Here is a 20,227-nt window from a genome sequence, read left to right on the forward strand (position 1 = left end):
TTTTTTTAAAAAAAAAAAGGAGTTTAACTACATATTTTGAGTTTACTTTGTTTTTTCTCACCCCCACCCCCTTTTGTGTTTAAGGTTTCACTGGTTTGTATTTATAGTGCTTGGATACTCAGTAGGAGAAACTGATGCAGCTGAAGTTCACTACAATTCTTCAGTATGAACAACTTCCAGAAATATCCGCTCGCATCATCTTGTTTATTAAGAATTTAAATAAGCTCTTTAGTATTGGAAGTGTCCAGGGTAACACATACGCAGTGGAAAAAAAAAAAAAACAACCAAAAACCCAAAATAAAATCTATTTCAGAACACATTCGAAGGAGTAAATGCTGCAGAGGTGAACCACCTGCCCCTGCCACCCCAACCCCAACTAGATCCAAGGATAATTTAAACCAAGATACAACCCAAAGAACATTTCCTACACGGGCGAAAAAAGGAAAGAAAATAAAAACAAACAAAAATCTCCTATTTTCACCCTGTAGTTTGCAATTAGCTGCATAACTGAGAGAAGAGCTAGCTTTTGTGCATGGAAGTTTACAAGCAGAAACGTTTGCTGCCACTACTTACCGACTGGGTTGCAGCTACAGGGCAGACATCCCTCCTCGCTCCCCAGGCGATAGAAGCTGTCCCTGCACCTTTCACAGTGGGCACCGTCGGTGTTATCTGAGCAGCCCGTGCAGTGGCCCCCGTGGCCCGTCGAGCGGTACAGCTCAGGGTCGAAGTAGCACTCCTGCGACCTCCCATTGCAGTCGCAAGCTGCAAAGGCAAGGGTACCATCAGTGAACAGCATGTGTGGCCATCCGACCCCGACGGTCACAAAACCCACTACGCAAAGCTCAATATTAAGTTGTAGGGGAGCTGGAGTAGGAGCCTTTAACCATCCCGAGACCCATGCACAGACCCCTAAGGCATTTGTGCATCGATGAGAAGAAAAAGGGGGAAGCATGTTTTTGTGGTGGTTGAATGTGGGGAGGGGGAAACAAGGCTGTAATGAGCAAACGGGATCCTTGAGACCACTTCCATCTACATCCAGAAGAAAACCATTTTCTAACCTACTCCATTCCACGTTGTGCTGCCATTTGCAACTGAAATGCCACCCTCCCACACAGCAACACTAATCTCAATCATGCAAACAAACTTGAGAAGATAACGGCGAGGCTGACTCCATGCTGAAAGGAGAGTTTCTCCCCTGGATTACAAATCCCTTCTGTCTAGGGAGCAGGAGACCCGGCTTTCACCGGCTCATCGAGCCACAGGTCTTGACCAGACAGCTGGGACCGATCAACACACACAGAGGTCAGACAGGAAGAAAGCTTTTCTGTCTGAAAAAGCTTCCCCATAAAGTAAACTACCAGGAGCTGTGGTCTGCGACACAAAACCAAGCAAAATAAATTGGCATTCCATCACAGAGGTCCGCATTTGCGGTCCAGAACTGTTGCAACAGCCTCGATATTGGATGAAATAGTCGACAAGTAACTGTAAAAACCAATAACCCAAATGCAAGAGGAAGTCAGTGAATGCTAAATGAGGACTTTTTAAAGGACAATTATACTCCAGCATACTAAATACAGATTTTTTTCTGTGGGTCCCATAAAGTACAAGCCTGTACATTTTTGCGACCTCTTTCCTAAAGGTCACGCCCATCCTTCTCCAGAAAGGAGATGCCGCTTTCTAGGGATCTACCAGAAAGCTCCTACAGGATAGGAGTGGAATGACCAGCAGTCCCACAAAATCTCTGCTGAAAAACACCAGAACTGTGCTTAACACTGGCTAACTGCAACTCAAGACAACTTAAAACCATGCAGGGCCAGCTTCTGGATGCCAACAGAGGCAGGGGACCCAACCCCTGAGAGATTTTCCCCTCAAGCATGGCCGCACGTACGCAAGCATTCATTGGCGCTCTCTGCTGTTGCTCTCCTCCACGGACGGTCATTGAAGAAAGGAAGACATTTTTCACAGTCAACCCCGAAGGTGTTGTGTTTGCAGTTGCAGACCAGCTTCCCAATCTCATTCTTCACGCACTCGCTCGCGTGCCCGTTACATTTGCATCTGGTTAACGAGAGACAAGAAACAGGTATTTAAACTCCAGGGATCCGGGTCACTCACAGAGCAATCCCAAAAACAAAGCTCAGATCTGAAAATCTGAGACGAGACAAATTTGAAGGTAGATGGTCACAACAAAATTGAGAACACAACTGCTGTTGTTCAGCCTGGAGAAGAGGAGGCTCCAGGGAGACCTTATTGAGGTCTTTCAATATCTAAAGGGGATTTACAAGAAAGATGGAGGGAGACTTTTTACCAGGGCCTGTAGTGACAGCACAAGGGGCAATGATTTTAAACTGAAAAAGGGTAGGTTTAGATTGGACATAAGGAAGAAACATTTTACAATGAGAGTGGTGAAACACTGGAACAGGTTGCCTAGAGAAGTTGTGGATGCCCCATCATTGGAAGTGTTCAAGGTCAGGCTGGATGGGGCTTTGAGCAACCCGATCTAGTGAAAGATGTCCCTGCCCACGGCAGGGCGTCTGTGTGTGGCGGGGTGTGTGTTGGAGGTGTACTGGATGATCTTTGGTTTGGGTTGGTAGGGACCTTCATTCTGTGAAACAAATAGGTGTAGCATGCTCAAGGTAGGCATTTAGAAACGCGAGAACATTAACCAACTCCTTCACAGTCTGTCACTAAAACAGAATACGCTGAGTAGGAGAAGCAAGTATTTTGTTGGCTTTAGGTTAGTATATCTTCCATAGTTTCTCTCTCATGAGAGTCCAGGAAAAGGCATGCATGCTAGCCGTGTGCTTGGATCAGTAAGAAATTAATTAGCATAAAGGTGACTAATACAGAAGCCCAGGGACCTCCACAGACTCGTGGTGCAGGCAATGTAAATCCCCATGTTGTCAAATCCTGGTCTCAGGACTGCTCTCTGCAAACAGTCCAAAACACTGCATTAGTCTCAGCTCTGTTTATGAAAACATCTTATCGTCAACAACTTAAGATTTAAGCATTCTGCAATACGCTTTGGCAAAAAGAACGGACAACCAAGGTGTTGTACAATGCTTCAGATCTTCATAGGATATAGCTCCCAAAATATATGTGAAGCAGAGACATTGAGATTTTCTACTTACTGTTATTCTAGGCTACAGATATAGGCAGAAAACAATTAATAACACATTAAAAACCACACAAAGTGCAGGGCAGAAAAGTTTTTCTTCTTTTGCTTTACATTTTTGTCACTCTTTTCACCCTCTGCTCTCCCAAATCACTTAACATTTGATCTAATTAAGGGGGGAAAAAAAAAATTTGATCTCTCTCTGCCCTGAAATTATAGCCACTAGAGGTTATACACACTATTTGCAAGCTTCCTAAGATTCATTCTACAGCATTTTTGGTTTAGGACAGTCAATAAAGACTGGAGCCTAATGGTACCATGTGAGTATAATCAAAATCTTTAAAGCACTCTAGTAATCCTGACCAAAAGCTTTAAACAAGTACAGAGGTTTATTGTCTACTCACCTACCACCCACAGCAAAATCAGAAATCGCATAGTAGTAAGACTTGAGAACTTTTGGGTCATTGAAAACTTCATCTCCAAATGTGTTCAGACGATTAAGGGTCACTCTAATATCTGTAGCCGTCACCCATTCCTACAGCAGACAAAAATCCCATCAGATTAAACATCCCCCTCAAGAGCATACCAGTGCTGTGTCATTAGCAGTTGTATTTACACAGTCATTCATCAATCAGCAAGTTTCTTCCTCATAATTTTCCCCTCTGCACCTCGGAAGCTCACACTGCCCGAGAGGCCTTACACCGCATCCTCTTAGTTTGAATGTGTTTTCCGGACCCTGCTCCTCTCTGGATACCCCTTCCAATGCCTCTTCGCATCTTGACTGCTCCCAGCTGGGAAGCAGTGGGTAACCTCTCCAGCAAAAAGTGCACTGCAGGCAATTATGCGAGCTTGCTAATTGTACGTATCTGACTGCAGTTTTCCTGCAAAGCTATACAGCACCAACAGGAAAAGCTTTAGGGTACGCTTGTCTGCAGACACATCCCACCAGACAAAGAGACACAGACAGACAGATGAATGAGGCTGGGGGAAGCTGAGGAAGAAAAACAGACAGGCAGATCTGACTTACAACACAAGAGCTTTTCATAATATTTACACAGCATCTTCAACACACTACCCTACCCTCCTCCAGCAACAGCCAGCAAAAGTAGCCCGTCCCCAAATTTCACATCACCTTCTGCCAGTGACTGCCGTTAGTACCTCCTTGTTTTTATTACAGGTTCTGCAATGCCATTTTCCTTTCAATGCCATAAAACCAGGAAAAACATCCTTGTATGTACAACTGCACTGCAGCTGCATTGCTGCTTAGCCAGTACAATAAGAAGATTTGCTGAATTACAAACATTGGCATAAACACATGGAAGCACTGAACACAAAATACACGCTTACTTCAGTTCCAAAAAGCAACACAGAGGTTTGTACATATTTTAGGAAACTGGCAGTCAGGTCTCTATTCCTTACACAGAGTTTATCAGAAAATTATACGCCGTATCACTAACTTGAAATCTCTCTGTTCACCTTAACGATTAGACCCTGTTCTCTGCAAGAGCTAGCTACACCAACAAGGTGGCCAAACTGGTTCTTTTCCATCTCAGGAGTTCTTCTCCCTCTCCCATTAATCTTCATTTTCATTTGCAAGCCCCACCAGATTCTGCTTTCCTGCCCGCTGGCTGGGGATCATGTCTCAGTCTGCTCCTGCTACTCTGAGAGGAAAGGGAAGAACTGGCGATCACAGCTCCAAAAGGAAGGAGACGAGCCCCAATGGGGCAAACCCTACAGCTTTAGCTCCTTGTAATATAAGCTGGAGAAGTCATCAAGCAGCATACAGAAAGTGGCAAGTAAACTGGACAAACTGGTGCTCCCAGTATGCTCCTGATCACTACCCAACCGGTGCTGTGAATAGTAACAACAAAAAAAGCCCCAACCGAACCACCTCCCCAAGCCCCTTGTAAGAGAAACCAAATACTGTCAATAAAATCAAGCTCCCCCGCCTGCCTTTTACACATGTAAAAGAACAGGTTAGGGTTTCCAATAACCCTTTATTTGTTTAGAAGAATCTCACATTCCTCAAATTTTTGTGCTCATAATATAAATGCGGATGCCTCAAATATTCATTTGACTTACGCTTTACCTTACTTATATCCGAAACAAGAGCAAAATGCCCACAGCTGCTTTCTAGGCAGGCAGAGATTTACATCCATCTTTTAAAGACTTCCATGATGCCTAATGACAAGTCATCCTTAATGCCACCGATTTTGCTTTTTGTACCATAAACTTACTAACAATAGAGTCCAGAGTTCAACTCTTCCTTCCAAAGTGTCTCTTTGGATTGTCCATCCCAACTTACCTGTGCAAGGGCCTTTCAGTACAAATAAGGGCTGTAGTGCAGCCCACAGTCGGCACAAAGCCGCCATCCGCAACAACTAAACAGACTCAACTCAGACTCAACGATTGACTTAGTCTTGTTCACATACCTGTAGCACAGGGCTGTTGTCAAAGTTATAGGCGCTGGGACGCCCTTCCAGCGTTGAGAACGCCACGTTGCCCCCAGTGAGAGGGGAGATGTCACTGAACTCATCCGTGCAGAGCGCCTGCTGCTCATCCTCCCCAGTCCGAATAAAGCCCCGATTGACTTTGTGATACGTGCTCTCACAGGAGCCACTGTAATACTGGTAGGGCACCCACGGGCCATCTTCCCTGGTGCGTTTGTAGATCGCAAAGCTCTCCGGCCGACTGGTGTGAAACTTCAGACGCACGTATGTGATGTCAAAGGCCTTTCCTACGGATGAGAGAAGAAAGGCATGAGAAAAACCCAAACAACTTAAAACAAAAAGAATGGAAGAGTTTCAATGCAGTTCTCTCTTTAGAAGAAAGATCTCCTCTAATACCATCCAGCAAGATGAGCAGTGTCCAGTAGCACCAGAAGTATCTCCTCCAGCCCTATGTACTGCATCTCCCAGCAAAGACAAGGTGAAAGAACCGAAGGCAGGAGTCTAGGGCAGGCTGAGTAGATAAACAAACAGACCTACAGACTTCTGTGCAACCAAATACACATCTCAAGCTGCAATTCTCTTCTGCAGACATCACCAACAGTGTCCTTACCCCAACAGATGAAATATTACATCAAGCCACAAACAGTTTGTACCTAAGGCCAGGTCCAAGTTAACCATGCCATTTGATAGTATTTCTTCCAAATACACGTAGGGGAGAAACAGTATTAACCAGAGAGATAAGAATCACACTGTAGAGCCTGTTTTGTACCTCTGCTTCCTCCCTAAATAGACAATATCCCAAACTCTTTCTACTACTCATGAAGCCTTTCCTCCAGCAGTGAACTACTGAGTAGTACACCCTCTTCTACTCATTCCCTGGGAAAGGCAAAACAAGGTTTAAGTTTCCTGGGCCATATGATTAAAGTCGCCACGACACTTTTCAGATCAAAGTGCGATGATTTACAAGCTAGCCATGTTCTCCCTCTCCTAGGACAATAAACATAAATCCACCTCCCTGCCCTCTATTCATCTCCTAACAGGTTTGTGGCAATCAGCACATCATCCTCTCTCATGGATTCTTCTCCAACGACTTGAGCATCTACCCCTGTGCTATAAACTAACCGCCCAGGGGAATCACACCCCCAAGAAAACCCGTTAGTGGAAAAGGACTGCAGCACGCTTTAGCCACCTTCTTCCGCCGTCCCCGCCAGCCGAAGGGCACATTCCCAGGAGGGGGCGTACAGCTGCGCGCCGGCTGTTCTCGCTCCACCTCAGCGAGCACGCTATGTATGATCAGGACACCCTGGTGCACGTAGGGAACTTGCTAAAACAACATGAGGTTGGTCTGGAACAAAACCTCAGGCGTTTAGTCCCTGCCATGCTCTTTTACGTACCCGCCACCTCCAAGGAAAACACTGCTCTAAGCAGAGGTTGCAGCCGTCACTGGTCCCTTCATTGACCAAAAAAAAAAAAAAAGCTGCTAGAAGAGTTTCAACAGATTGAGAAACAGGTTTTCTCCGCCTGTAGAAGTCATGTGGATTTAATCTCAACTTGTAAAATGAATTAACTCAACCCTGTTAAATTTTAACACGAGGCTTTGCACCTGCTGAAGAGTGGCTCACTTCACAAGTTAAAGCAGACCAGACGGCACCAGGCAACAAGAACAGCGTGCCTCTCAAAGCACACACGCAAAATCTGATTGCAATGAATCAGGTCATGAACCACAGCTCTTGCTCGCAGGCCACCCACCAGTTACACCAGGACCAGCCTGCGTTAGGCACATCACGCCCAGAGCCCGGCTAGCACGAGGGAGGAACCTTTGTCCTTTCTGGCTGCTGGAAACACCAAAGTAGCAGGAGAAGCATGGCAAAGGGTCCAGAAATCAACATACCAGAAAAAACCTAGAGTAAAAATCAAGCCACACAGCACCTGAAAAACTTACACCTGCATGTCCCAAGGATAAAAAAAAAGACTCATCTTGTGTTTAAAGCCAAAGAAATCTGCCGATACCCCAACCTACCAAAAAGTACTATCTGTGTGTGGCATGCAAGACAGTTGGGGCATTGTAGAGATACAAACCCCCCCCCAGTGCTTCCCACAAAATACCCGTTACTGTTATATCATGTGTGAGGTTACAGATGACCTAAGCACAAGACGAGAAGCCAGATATTCACAATCTGCAGCTCTTACTCAATACTAGCCGAACCTTTGGTTTGGGGTCAAGTTATTTAATGAGGTCTTCTTACACACAGAAGACAAGTGAGAAGCAATCATGCTATTAATGTCTGCTTCCACAAGAGCTAGAAACTTTGAAGGATCAACATTTAACATTGTAACACTGCTTAGGCTTACCTTCCCCTTGCTGCCCAATATGAGAGATGATTAATCCTGTTTCCACTTATTTGGAAGTATTTTTCATATGAATCTCAACACAAGGCAAGAAGCAGACATCAGGTGTACAAATCAGTCCCCCCCAGGTTTCCCATTTCTCCTGCTACATGGTGTCTTCTCAAGAAGAGAGCTCCTCACTGAAGACAAAGTATGCTCTAGAGGTGAAGAGCACACACACTCAGAAACTCAAGGTGAGCACACCAGACACAAGCCAATAGGCCAGACATGCACAAGTATCTTTTTCAGGCCCATGGTAAACAAACCCAGGATATACTCCCCATCTTTTCCAGATAAAGGCAAGGATCCCCAGAAGCAAACGCCTCCTCATTCTTCTGCAGGAAGACCCTAGTATATGTGTTGACCTGCAACTTGCCAGCCTGAGAACTTCACCAACACCTTGGATGGGCAGCAACTAAAAACAGACCTACTATCATGGTTTTATCACTAATAGAACTGTCATCATCAGCTTCATGAGAAAGTTTTCTTTGAGCTCACACACTGAAGTAAAAACAAAATATAAGGCTGCAAGTCACTGCCCTGGTGAGATTTCTTTGGGTAATTTTCAATACCAGTGAAAATAGTGAAGACATCAGGCAAGAGCAGCCATTCCATGAGTCAAGAGGGAAAAAGAGTCACAGCCAACAGCACGAAGATTATTCAATTAAATTGTGTCAATTGAATTGTCAAGAATACCCCGCTACTTTGACTTGGGTTAGTTTTCTTTTACTAGTACTGCATTCCTCTAGTGTGAAGCAAAAACCCTGCGTTCAGGCTTCATCAAGATGATTTTGGGGAGGAAACGCTTCAAAAGAATCCTGGGAATGAAGAGGGGGCCGGGCGTGTGCTCTCACTCCGCAAACACACAACTTTCTGGTCTAACAGAAAGGCCAGGTCACAGCCCGCACGTCCCGAAGAACTGTTTTTTTTCCCTTCCACTATAACCGGATTACAGTCCCTGTTCCCTGACAAGGTCTCCTACAGCTCCTTGCAAAAATTCCAGCTCAGCTAAAGTCACAACGCATGCAAACTGCGCTCTGGGAAGCGCGAAAGCATTTTCCATAGAAGTCCCTTGTGCTAAAATGGAAAGGACCCTCCCTTTTTCATCTTCAGTTTTACACCACGGGTCAAAGAAAACGCATTCAAAACCCTCCCGACCAAGCAACCCAGGTGAAAAGACATTTATTTCAGCTGGCAGCATAACTACTTGAGAAATCCCGTAATGGCATTAAACAGGAATGCAGTTAATGCACACAGAGCGGCTGTGTGTAGTGCCGTATCAGCTTGCCGTGGGTAAATACTGCTGGAACAATAGAGTTTACCCAAGACCAGCTGACACAGTGTTGAAATGCGTTTCCCCCCTGTTCATACTGAATATAAAAGCTGTGCTTAGCAGCCTGGCAGCCAGCAGGGCTCTTCAAGGTTGCAGAGCCTTTTTCTAGCAAAGATAAGCCACCTAGGTTGCTTTCAAGTCTTGCAGGGCTAAATATACAGTGCTATTACACTGAGAAATGGCAACAGCAGTAACCAGGTGAAAGGCAGTTTTAAACGTTTCATTTAGAAGACAAAAAGTCATTGTTCTCCTGTTCCTAGAAGCTGGTAATTATTTTGATCTCAGTTTGGCTTAGAAGTGTCTCAGTGTCAAGTATCAGATAATATTTCCCTCTGTACTGAGAAGTGGCAGATCTATTTTGCAGGAAGAACTCCAGATGTTTGTTATAAAAGTTCATTAGTAGAAAGACGACTGTCATTAGTAACCAGTGCAACCTGACATGCCTTTAAAGCATCCAGAGCTCAAAATCATAAGGCCCACTTTTTAAAACTGCGTCTTTTCTGAGGCTTGAAGCTGTTCACCAGCAAGAGACAAGGTGACAAAATAACCAGCCCCTTTTGATATTTTAGGCTGATGTAGAAAACCCCATAATACCATTCTCTAAACTAAGTAAGCACACATAGAAGCCTTCAAGACAGTATTGCAATTACAGATTCAAACAAGCGAGCAATCTCGGTGCCTGTAGAGGCGGCAGCAGCGGCATTGGAAACGTTCAGCATTTTTCAATGCAGGGGATGCTTCCCCCAACAACCTGCTCACATTGTCGGGCTGACCAGAGCTGCCGGACATCATCAGCAATTAAAGCCCTTCCTCAGCAGGGTTATCGCCCAATTCTGTATCCCAAGGTCCACCAGGAAACGTGCCATGCTGAAAACCATAAAGATAGACTGGAAAAATGTAAGCAAATGCTATTTAGATCTTTAGAAACTCCTCCCTTTCCCCCCAAGTTAGGAATTTGTCCCTACACACAAAAGGCCTCCTTGTATTCAGACCCCTCAGAAAGGATGGATAATTTACATCAGGAAAATGTCCCGCCAGCTGGCACGCCGACTACAAGCACTGAATTGTGAGCAGATGCCTGGATGAGATAAGCCCAGACGACACTCGCCTACTCGCCTCCTTCATTATCGGTCCACCCGCATCCCCTGAATGTGGGAAGAAACCATGCTACCTCTTCTGCACTCTCTGCGATCCCTTGGTGCATCCTCCCAGCAGTGAGTTTTAAAATACAGCCACTGAGTTTTGCCGCCCAGGAAAAAAAAAAAAAAATCCACCCGAGAAGACTGTATGGGGCAAAGAACCAAGCCTTTGCAGATTTGTTTTCAGCAAAATTCATTGAGCAGTAATGAAGTGGTTAAACTTTGCTCTGTTTCTCTTTTGATTGGCTCCAGTTTCAAGGCAGCTTTTTTCACACAAGTACCTGCTGACAACCTATTTCTAAGTAAAGGTTAAAAGAACTGAAAACAAACCAGTAAAAAATACCAGCATACTTACCACTTTTTTATTGGATTTCATTTCCATTTTGCAGTGACAAGACAGAGAGCAAGCAACCACTGACATTTCTTTTTGCTCTCGTCTCACTCATTTCTCCATCATTCCCAGGAAGGAAGGCCAGCTTTCCTAGACTGGAACATACCCCAGGCTGTTCACCCACCTCGTCCTTACTCCTACCTCAACTCCGCCCTTCTTGAACCTTCACCTCTCCCCACCACCCAGCGCAATGCTGGGCCAGCTATCAGCAGAAAGACTTACTCTGCTGCTCCACGACAAACGGCAACCTGCTCCTCTCTGACAAATAAAGAGCTACCAAATAAAGTGGGAGGCAGCATCTCCCACTCTTACGCTACCACCACGTGCAAAGGGTGGCATAGATACTGGAACCTCACACAAGTAGAGAAATCCATGGGACAGAAATGCTGATGTCGATAGACAGAGGCCATCAAGTTCACAAGATCTCCTTCCAGACTGATCACTGCTTCTTGAGTCAACCAACTGCTCCAAGTTCTCAGCTACTGCAGTATTTTGTTCAGCCTCCCATGCTAGAAACCCTCCTGGAAGCTTCCCTCCTGGAGCACAGGGGCTGCAGATGAGAGGGGAATATTTAAGGAGAATGAGTTATCCCATCCCATGAAATGGGACAGGTTTTTCCAGCATGCAGATGGGCAACAAGAGCCGGACAGTGTTTATAAGGAGGGGAGGAGAGTGAGAAACATCCTGAGCAACTCGCTCTTTTGGAATAAAAATTTTTTATTAAACAACAACAGCCCAACACCTGCAAGACACATAAGCGGTAAGTTATGTCGCTTGCATCACATGCGCATGAAAAAGCCAAACTTATGATAGAACTACAATAATTTCTTGCTTTCTAGAGCAAATGTCCTTTACAACTACGCCCTAGCTTTTCTGGGAAAATTTGTGGAGGAGGAGGAAGATGAGAGCACTGGTATTGCACAAGCAAATGGAGTATCCAGCATCCAAAGAAAGAAAATGAAGGATTTCCTTTTTCTGATGATCTTCACTGGGGAAATAACTCCACACAGGAGGACAAATGAGCGCTCTGAAATGCTGAGTGATGGCCCTTATGGGAACACAAACTGGTAATAATAAACCTTAGGTTTATTTGCTTGTCCTCACCTAAAGAGTCTAGAGATTCAGGCACGTACATCATGAACGAGAAATATCTGAAGGATTTTAATGCAATCTCATCATAAACCACGCTCCACCAAACCAAAGATTTTGGCATGCAGAGCTCCACCAGAGACAGGCGCCTGGATTTTAAGAAAGCCCGATGGAGGGATAAACACGGGTTGCTTTTTCTGGGCACCCGTACTAAGACAGAGACGGAGGAAGGAAACGGGTTTGGGACACTGGGGGAATGAGCGCGGCCTTGCGCGCGCTGGAACGAAGGCGAACTCCCACCACCCCATTAGATCATGCATTCTTCCAGCGCTCCCGAACAAAGGCTCCATTGACTTGTGCGCGTGGGCGGCTCCGGACAGCAAAAGGCTGCCCAGTAAATTATTGCATGATAATCCAACATTGATAAGTCATCGAGGCTGCTTGTTCTAGTCATGTTTCCAAAGGGGGGAGGGGAGGAAACTTATTTTCCCCTTCATAAGCTGAAGGCAGCCTTACAAGAAATGCATTTTTTCATTTGATCACCCCTAAGTCAGTGTAAAAGTCAGAAAACGTTGTCTAATAATTCAGTACAGCTTGCTGCCTTATTTGTACAGCTTTGATGCAAAGATGTTAAGTCCCTTTCCCAAAACAGCCAGCTGTGTTTATTCACTAGGGACTAGAAAGATCCCATGTACAGCACAAAAGTCCTATCTGCACAGGAAGCTTCAAAGTCCTTTTTCAGCACAAACGATAAAAGCTCATTTTAAAAAGGCACTTTACACTTGGCAAGCACAGCCAGATCACAGATGATCAAGGATGCCATGGGCCATTTTGGGGAGGGCTCCATTTCATTCATATATCCGGATTGGAAAGCTACCTCCTGCCACCGCTGTCGGCCCCAAGACGAGCGGGATCTGGATTACGGTGGGTCGGGATCCTTAGAAAGTTCATCTGCTTGTATCAAACATCCAGAAGCTGCTCCATGACCCGTACACAACAGGCATGGGTGAAACCAAGTCACTCCCCCAACTAAAGGAGCACAGAAAAGTGGGGGGTTACTCCCCTTCCTCCCCCCAAAATGGGGGTTTACCCAAGAAAAAACTAAATATTGTTCTGAAAAATTTACTTATCCAGAGAAGACAAAAAAAAGCTGTCTTTTGCCCTTTATTCCCAACAGGAGAATGCATGGCAATTACCAAGAAACCATCATTTCATCACCAATAGTCCGTAACACCACCACCAACAGCGACTTCAGTAATAACCGCCCTTTAAACGTGGCAATTTCCACCCATTCCAACCCACTGTGGGACCTTGGTGGCCCAGCAAGGTTAAGTCTTCCCAAGGGTTTTCCTCATGTTGGAGATACAGCTATCATCCAGCAACCACCACCACCACAGCCCCCAGAAGATCAGAGCTAGTGGCAGCAGCAGGCCAGAGGCGATTCACCAAAAAGCTTTCAATTGAGTTGTACAATGCAATACTTCTCATCCTTGCCAACACGGCAAGACATCTCTTATGAACGTGTCTTGAGTAAGAAAGCATCTCCAAAGGAATCACAACAAAACAACAAATCTTACCCACCTTCAAGTCATTCTCATAGCATTCAACTTAGAGTGACAAAACAAAGAGCAAATCACATTACATTTTAATTTTCCCTCAGATATTTTAATTTGACAGTAGGAGGTGTAGGAGGGAATATTCCTGATGTTCAGCTCCAACTCTATCTTTTCAGAGGTGAAGATGGGGGGATGGAACAATGACTGGAAAAAAAGACTGAAAATTACTTTCAAACTCTAAAGCAAAAGTTTAAATAGCTAAACAAAAATGAAGTTGCAGCTTCTTTAAATACGATATTCGGCCAATTGTCAAACACGTGACTTCTTGTCATAAGAAAATAAGTTTATTGGATTGTAGTGCAGTACCTTGCAAACAAATTTAAATATCAGATAATCTGGTGAGAATTACAAAACCATTTATTTAAAGGACAACTAGATTTTACTGACTTGTGACCAAAAAAAGAAAAAAAATTCAAATAAAAAGCATTTTGCAAATGGGATAGTTAGTGCAGGAATGTTAACAGGCTTTCCTGAGGTCTGTTTTCCTTCTGCATGCCCTGCCAGGAGCCTCACCCTCCAGCAGCTCAATGCCCTTCCCTTGCACGCTTTCAACTAGCACACCTAAAGTCAAAGCATATGCAATGCTTCAGTTTAAGAAGTTCAGCAAACCCAAATGACCAGAGTCGAAAACGTCCCGGCCAAAGGCAGCATGAAAGTTCTTTTGGATGGCGTCCACGTGTGTGGGTGAGATGCCAGACGTCCCTTGCTCCAGCCCCAGCACTCCTGGAGGGGAGGTACACCAGCTCCCACCGGAGCACTGCCTCTCAGCCCAGTTCAACGGCTCTGTCGCTCATGATAATTAGCCACTAGTTTTTATTAAATAGTATTTTGAAGCCTTTTCCCCTGCCTGTTGAAAGGCAGCGCTTTCCCCACTCGCCCCCCTCTTCCTCCACGTGTGCTCATAGCCCACAACAGCTCTAACGCCTGGCTTCACTCCTATCTGAATTAGATATCAAAAACACACAGCTCGCATTGTTGTGCCTAATTAAGAACAAATTAAGTGATACCACTATATACGAGCGCTCTGAGCAGCAGCAAGTTCAGCAACTCTGGGAGCAAGACGACCTTCCAGACTAGCTCCCACACTGCTGGCTGTACAGCCATGGAGAGGCCAGAAGTGTTCCTTACACAAAACACTGAATTCTCTGGAATTTTGATGGTTTAATCTCCCTCCCACCCCTGCCCTTCCACCTCCCACAGATTTTTTTCAGACACAAGCCATAATTAACACCACAGCTATTTGGAAATAATACTGTTGTTATTAGCATCCATCACCTGGCCCCGATGCACACAAGACAGCTTTCTTTTCTCGAGTATTTAAGGAGTTTTGCGTTCTTCAATAAACATTTAAGAAAACTAACTTTTAGCACATTTGAATCGCGCTGTTTAACGTTGCACAGAGTCTGCATGCCTCCTGCCCCCCCCATCTCCCACTGAGAAATCTCCCCCTCCTCCCAACTGACTCCTGCTATGGATTTTAAGTAGCAGTTTACATGCCTTCATGCTATCTTTTAATGCATTTTCAGTCAATTACAGGCTTATGCACAAGCTACCATTATTTATGAAACACAAATTACAGCAATATCCATACGGACCATTTTCAACCACCCACACAACAGTTTTACTTTCTCAGCCTATTAAGCCAGGGAAGGAATTGGGATAAACAGACTCGACAAAACCATTGCTGGAGCGAGGCCATTTCCAAAACAAAGCTTGCCACTGAGTTATGTTTCAAATATGTTTTGGAAAGTCAGAAGCAAAGCTCTTCCAAATTTTTCTTGAAGCAGAGAGGGAATTGCACTCCAGTTCTCGACTCACAAGTAACAGCCAGCATGTGCCTTCAACTCTGCCTCTGGAAAATAAACCGCACAAACCGCAAACGCTCATGGAAGTTGCAAAGGTGTATTAGACACACAATCGTGCAAGTTCATGTTCATCCACACTTTCTGTCTGGAGACATATGAAGGACAAGGAACTACCAAATGCAGTGACTATTTCTAAGGAAAGAGAGTTTAGAAGAAAACCACATGTACTCGAGAAGATAGCATGGCTTAGCATGACTGGTCTCCCACAGACGCGACTCCGCAAGATTATTTTCGAACACGACGAACAAAAAAAATGAAACTGGATGCTCTCTGCTGACCCTTCAAATATAATACTAACTCAATGGCTTCTCAATACTTCCAGCTGCAAAATCTGAAGCCCTTGGTTTAATTCACAGACTAGAACGGAGCCAAATCTGCTTTACATCAGGCTTCAAAACACCTCAACGTATCCACACCAAATATAGGTTTGGAAAATTATCTGTAGATCAAAACTCCTTCCACCCAGGCTAAAAAGGCTGCCCAGGTCAAGCAGAGGAACAGGAACAGAGAAAACTCTGAAAAAGCAAAAAAATAGGTATGTGTACAGTCTTTCCTTACCATTTTGTGTAAGAGGGAGATTTCCGGACTGAGACATCATTACATTGCTGCTCCTTTGTAAAGGAAGGATTTAAAAACAGGTACCAACACAGTTGCTGAAGTGGGACCGAACACCACCTGGGATACCACTGAGATAGTGTAACATCAAACAAGTTTCCTACAAAGCATGTTTTCCCACAACAGCCCGAGCGGAAACAAAAAAATTAAATGTGAAAGTGTTTAAAAGACCTTCCACAGGGACTTCTAATTTGTTGAGCTTACTTACTGGTCTTGAAACATGGGCCTTACAGTATGGTATAAAGCTAAATGTTAGCGCCCGGTTCTGAGTAGCAGGTATGCAACTGAACCCTAGTAATTCTGGGTGCGCAATTAATTCACCTTGTTAGCAGTAGAGAAGCGAGGCAGTTGTGCTGTGAAGAACAGACTGAGTCTGATGGAAAAGAAAAAAAATTACGCAAGAAATACATTTTATTACCAGATGGTCAGAGCTCACGCTGCTCAAGAACTCAGACCTGCATTTAAGTTAAAAAAGAGTGGATTAGGAACAGCTGCAGAAACACTTACAGAGCAAAGTCCAGACAAGGCAACAGAAAACCCACCCACTCCCAGAAAGTAGGTTCACCAGCCCCTGGACTGCTGCAGAGGACATTTCCAGTGAGGTCACCGCAGAAGAGGACCCCTGCGAGCAGCTTTCTAGCAAGTGTCCAAGAAACATCTTGCACATCAGAAGACAAACCGTCCCCAAGCTCCATGTTGAGAGGCAAATGCTACAACTTGTTAGATCACACCACATCCTCCCCAGTTGCACACAGGTCCTTTGGCAGCATAAGATTTCCTTAGGTAACAGGACTGCCTAAAAAGAGGGTGACTGCACAGAAAATTAGTTTAATCATTTGCACTGAATGCCAAACAATGAGATTTTCTTCAGGCATGCTACACCACTGTGAAGCCTATATGAAGGTATTTTCTCAGGAGAGACACTGTTAAAAATTCATTTTCTGATTAGTACTGCTAAGGCAGGGACATTCCTTTAAATATGTTGAATACCTAGCTGATGAAAAAGACGTTTTTTGAAGTTAGAAGATAACTCTCATAACTCAATTAGTAACGTAAACTACCACACATTAAAACGTCAAGTAATTTGTTGACCATGAAGTAGGGGTCAAGATTATTTCTTCCTCCCTCTGCTTTCACAGTCTTTAGTGTGGATACTAACTCTTTGGACAGTATTTTTGGGGGGAACAGAGAAGAAACAGCCACTTAAACCCATGTGTAAAGCTGCTGCCTTTGTGAAGTAAAGTCTAAAACAATACAGCACTCTCAAGCCTTTGTTTTCACTAAATCCTTACGTTTAGTGATAGCTCAAACCCAAACCAACATACCCGTGCCTCCTTCAATCTACAGACACCCCAGGAGAGCTGAAGCGCATCACGCTCTGCAGTCTACCATTGAGTTACAGCAACAAGGGCTTGGCTTCTCCAAAAGCTCAGACTTTCAAGACCCCATAGTATCCCCATGTCCCTGTTTCCTAGGTAGGTACCTCATTCAGAGGTCAAGGGAAGCTACCACCACACAACCCCAAATGTTCATCTTCACAGACACGACGATCACCAATACGTCAAGGTGCACAAAGGTGAACAAAGCGTGGACAGCTCAAGGAAAACAGAATCATTTGAGGAACCCACAGAGCCTAGCTAAAGTTTAATTTTCCACAGGAGGTATGCAGCCCACCTTCATCAAAACATAAAGCCCTCGAACTCTGTACCACCTCATCCAGGAGGACATGCTTCTTACCTCTGCCCTCTTAAAAACTGTCATCACTCCCTCCTAAACAAGGATCCAGCTAAAGCAATCAATACATTTATCACTTCAAGAAAGATGTGTATAACTCAGTGCAACAGAAATGAAGAAAAACCCCGAAAGATACCAAATGGTACAAATTCTAGAGGCTTGCTTCCTTGATGGCCTGATCAGATGCTTATTTTTAGAAGTACACCATTTCCCAGTAAAATTCTGATATCAAATGAAGATTAGTCCTTATCCTCAAAGTAATTAATAGTGCCCATCAGGCAAAAGAAACCCTAATTTTAAACCCTCAGTAGCAGCACACATCAGGCATAGTGAGAGCAGCTATCATCTTCTGGCACAATGCATACCATGCTGGGTCTCCACTTTAAATACATAAAATTTAGAGACAAAACATTTTACCAAAGGAGATTCAGCAGTCGCATGAGCCTCTGAAAGGAGAAAATAAGTTAAACCCAGGATCTGTCCATATTAAGAAAACACTGCAAATGCATTGGACCAGCGGGGAAGGATCTTCATTCATCAGAAACACATGCAACACCAACACTGCTTTCTACCTTCAAACCCACTCAAACTTTTCCTTATAGAACTTCACGCTAAATTAAAAGTGAAAAACCTTGCTCTGTAGTGTTTTTAGTTTGAAAATAAGAGTTGCTAAAGAGTAAAAGCTTACCAAGGACTTCAACATCGGTCTTAAACACAAGACGTTTTGTTACTATAGAGTAGCAGATGAACAGAAGACAGGCAGAAAGACAACAACGTCTGTTGAGATCTGCTTGGGTGAAGTGAGGCATTTAAAGCCACTTCACCCAGAATCCCATACAATTCCTGATATTGCTGAAACAAGAAGGGGGGGACAGAAGGAGCCTTGTGAGCAGAGGAATTAATAACACATGGCTACCTATATGCAAGCCTTTTGGCTGAGTTTTAGAAGGGAAGTCTTGCATCTTCTGCACTCCTTGACAGGGCTATCTTCAGAGTCACATCTGACTGCGGAAGCCAAAAACTGTGACAGGTGAAGATGTATGTTGGAAACCTGGTTCCCTCTTTGGTCGACCTTTTCCATGACTCTAACAACTGTTGTTATTGTGGAGAGCTTCCTCCTTCCACCCATCCAAGCAGAAGAGCAAAGGGTTCAGAAACTATGTGGGACATGACAGGACACAGACCAAATTCTCAGGTGAGTTTTACTTTCATAGGACGATGCATTCCGGCAAAAGAAACACAACTGCCTCTTGTTTGCAAAGAGGAAATCAACAGCCATGCCTTCCGAGTCATTGGAAAAAATTCCATGAGCCTCTCATGACACTGTCAGAAAATTATGTCAGAAAATGTCAGTTTTAACATACAAAGTTAATGGAGCAATATCAGATGTAACAGCCTCCCTCTGGGTGAGCAAATAGACAGTGACAACCTTCTTGGATATCTCACTCCTCCAAAGACTTGGAGAGCAGTTTTAGTAAATGGTTTCATTACCAGTTCCTACTCCCAAAGAACACTTGAAGTACTTCAAATGCATGGACAAGTTGCACCCACACTCAGGTTTCCTTTCATCAAGGTCTGATGACCCTATATTTTGCTGTAGGTTATTTGCATTACTATAAAAATCTTATTTTATCTGAAATATCCCTTTTATGAAATATACATTCTATTTCCTTCAAAGTCAGAAAAAAGTACGTTTTAAGCTGATTCAACATTTCCACTACCGGCATGCTAACTCAGATACTTGCTGAATTTTCTTAACACAAGAAAAAACGCTCAAGGACACACAGTATAGTTTAATTCTTCTTACAGAAGCCGATGCAAAGAAAAGCGCTGCTGTAAAAAAGCTATCAGCCCATGATTAGATACACCAAATTTCACACAGATGACAAGGAGAGCGCCTTAAATCAATACCAACAATAGTGTAATCACTTCCAGATCACGCTGGGATACTTCTGCAAGAAGTTATTTGAACTTTTTATCTCAATTACTTTTTGCAAAGCTAAGGATAGCAGTAAAAAAGTTAATTTTCAGTTGATTAAAAACCAGCAATGTACATTTCTTTTAACAGGTGTATAAAGAAATCCAGATCTGTGCTGCTGATTTCTGAAACAGTGATGATGGTGGGGAAGAGGTACAATCCTGGACAAGAAGTTGATAGGGCTGACAGCTTAGGGGGGAGGATTTTCCTGGAATAGCTCAGTTTGCTGAGGATAAGGGTGCAGCTTTCCCTATACTTCAAGGTGCAGTATTACTCTGGTAAAATACCACTAGAGTAAGCAGAGCTTATTTTGGATGAGACCTGGGAAAAGACCTTCAGGGAATTTTAGGATGCATTCATGCTTAGCCTCCTACCTCTCACTTCAGCTGCAAAAGTGTGATTTTTTTTCCTCCTCCCAGCCTTCCTTTATCTAGGCCCCTTAAGTACTGAAGGTAAGTAAATGTGAGCAGGAAAAAAAGAAAAAAAAAAAACTACATAAACCACCAAAGTTGGAAAG

The 20,227-nt window shown here is 44.0% G+C and overlaps 1 protein-coding gene across 1 annotated transcript in view; it reads right to left on the reverse strand.

Annotated features, from left to right (window-relative positions):
- The window catches only part of LAMC1 (laminin, gamma 1 (formerly LAMB2)), a 67,539-nt gene that overhangs the window by 17,707 nt on the left and 29,605 nt on the right, over positions 1 to 20,227 (reverse strand). Inside the window, exons 3-6 of the mRNA XM_009572874.1 lie at positions 5,545 to 5,849; positions 3,517 to 3,647; positions 1,889 to 2,055; positions 574 to 762 (exon numbers count right to left, since the gene is read on the reverse strand). Of these exons, the coding sequence (XP_009571169.1) occupies positions 574 to 762; positions 1,889 to 2,055; positions 3,517 to 3,647; positions 5,545 to 5,849 (792 nt within the window). The remainder of the gene's footprint in view (positions 1 to 573; positions 763 to 1,888; positions 2,056 to 3,516; positions 3,648 to 5,544; positions 5,850 to 20,227) is intronic.

This window comes from Fulmarus glacialis, unplaced genomic scaffold, assembly GCF_000690835.1.
Source record: "Fulmarus glacialis isolate BGI_N327 unplaced genomic scaffold, ASM69083v1 scaffold1400, whole genome shotgun sequence".
NCBI lineage: Eukaryota > Metazoa > Chordata > Aves > Procellariiformes > Procellariidae > Fulmarus > Fulmarus glacialis.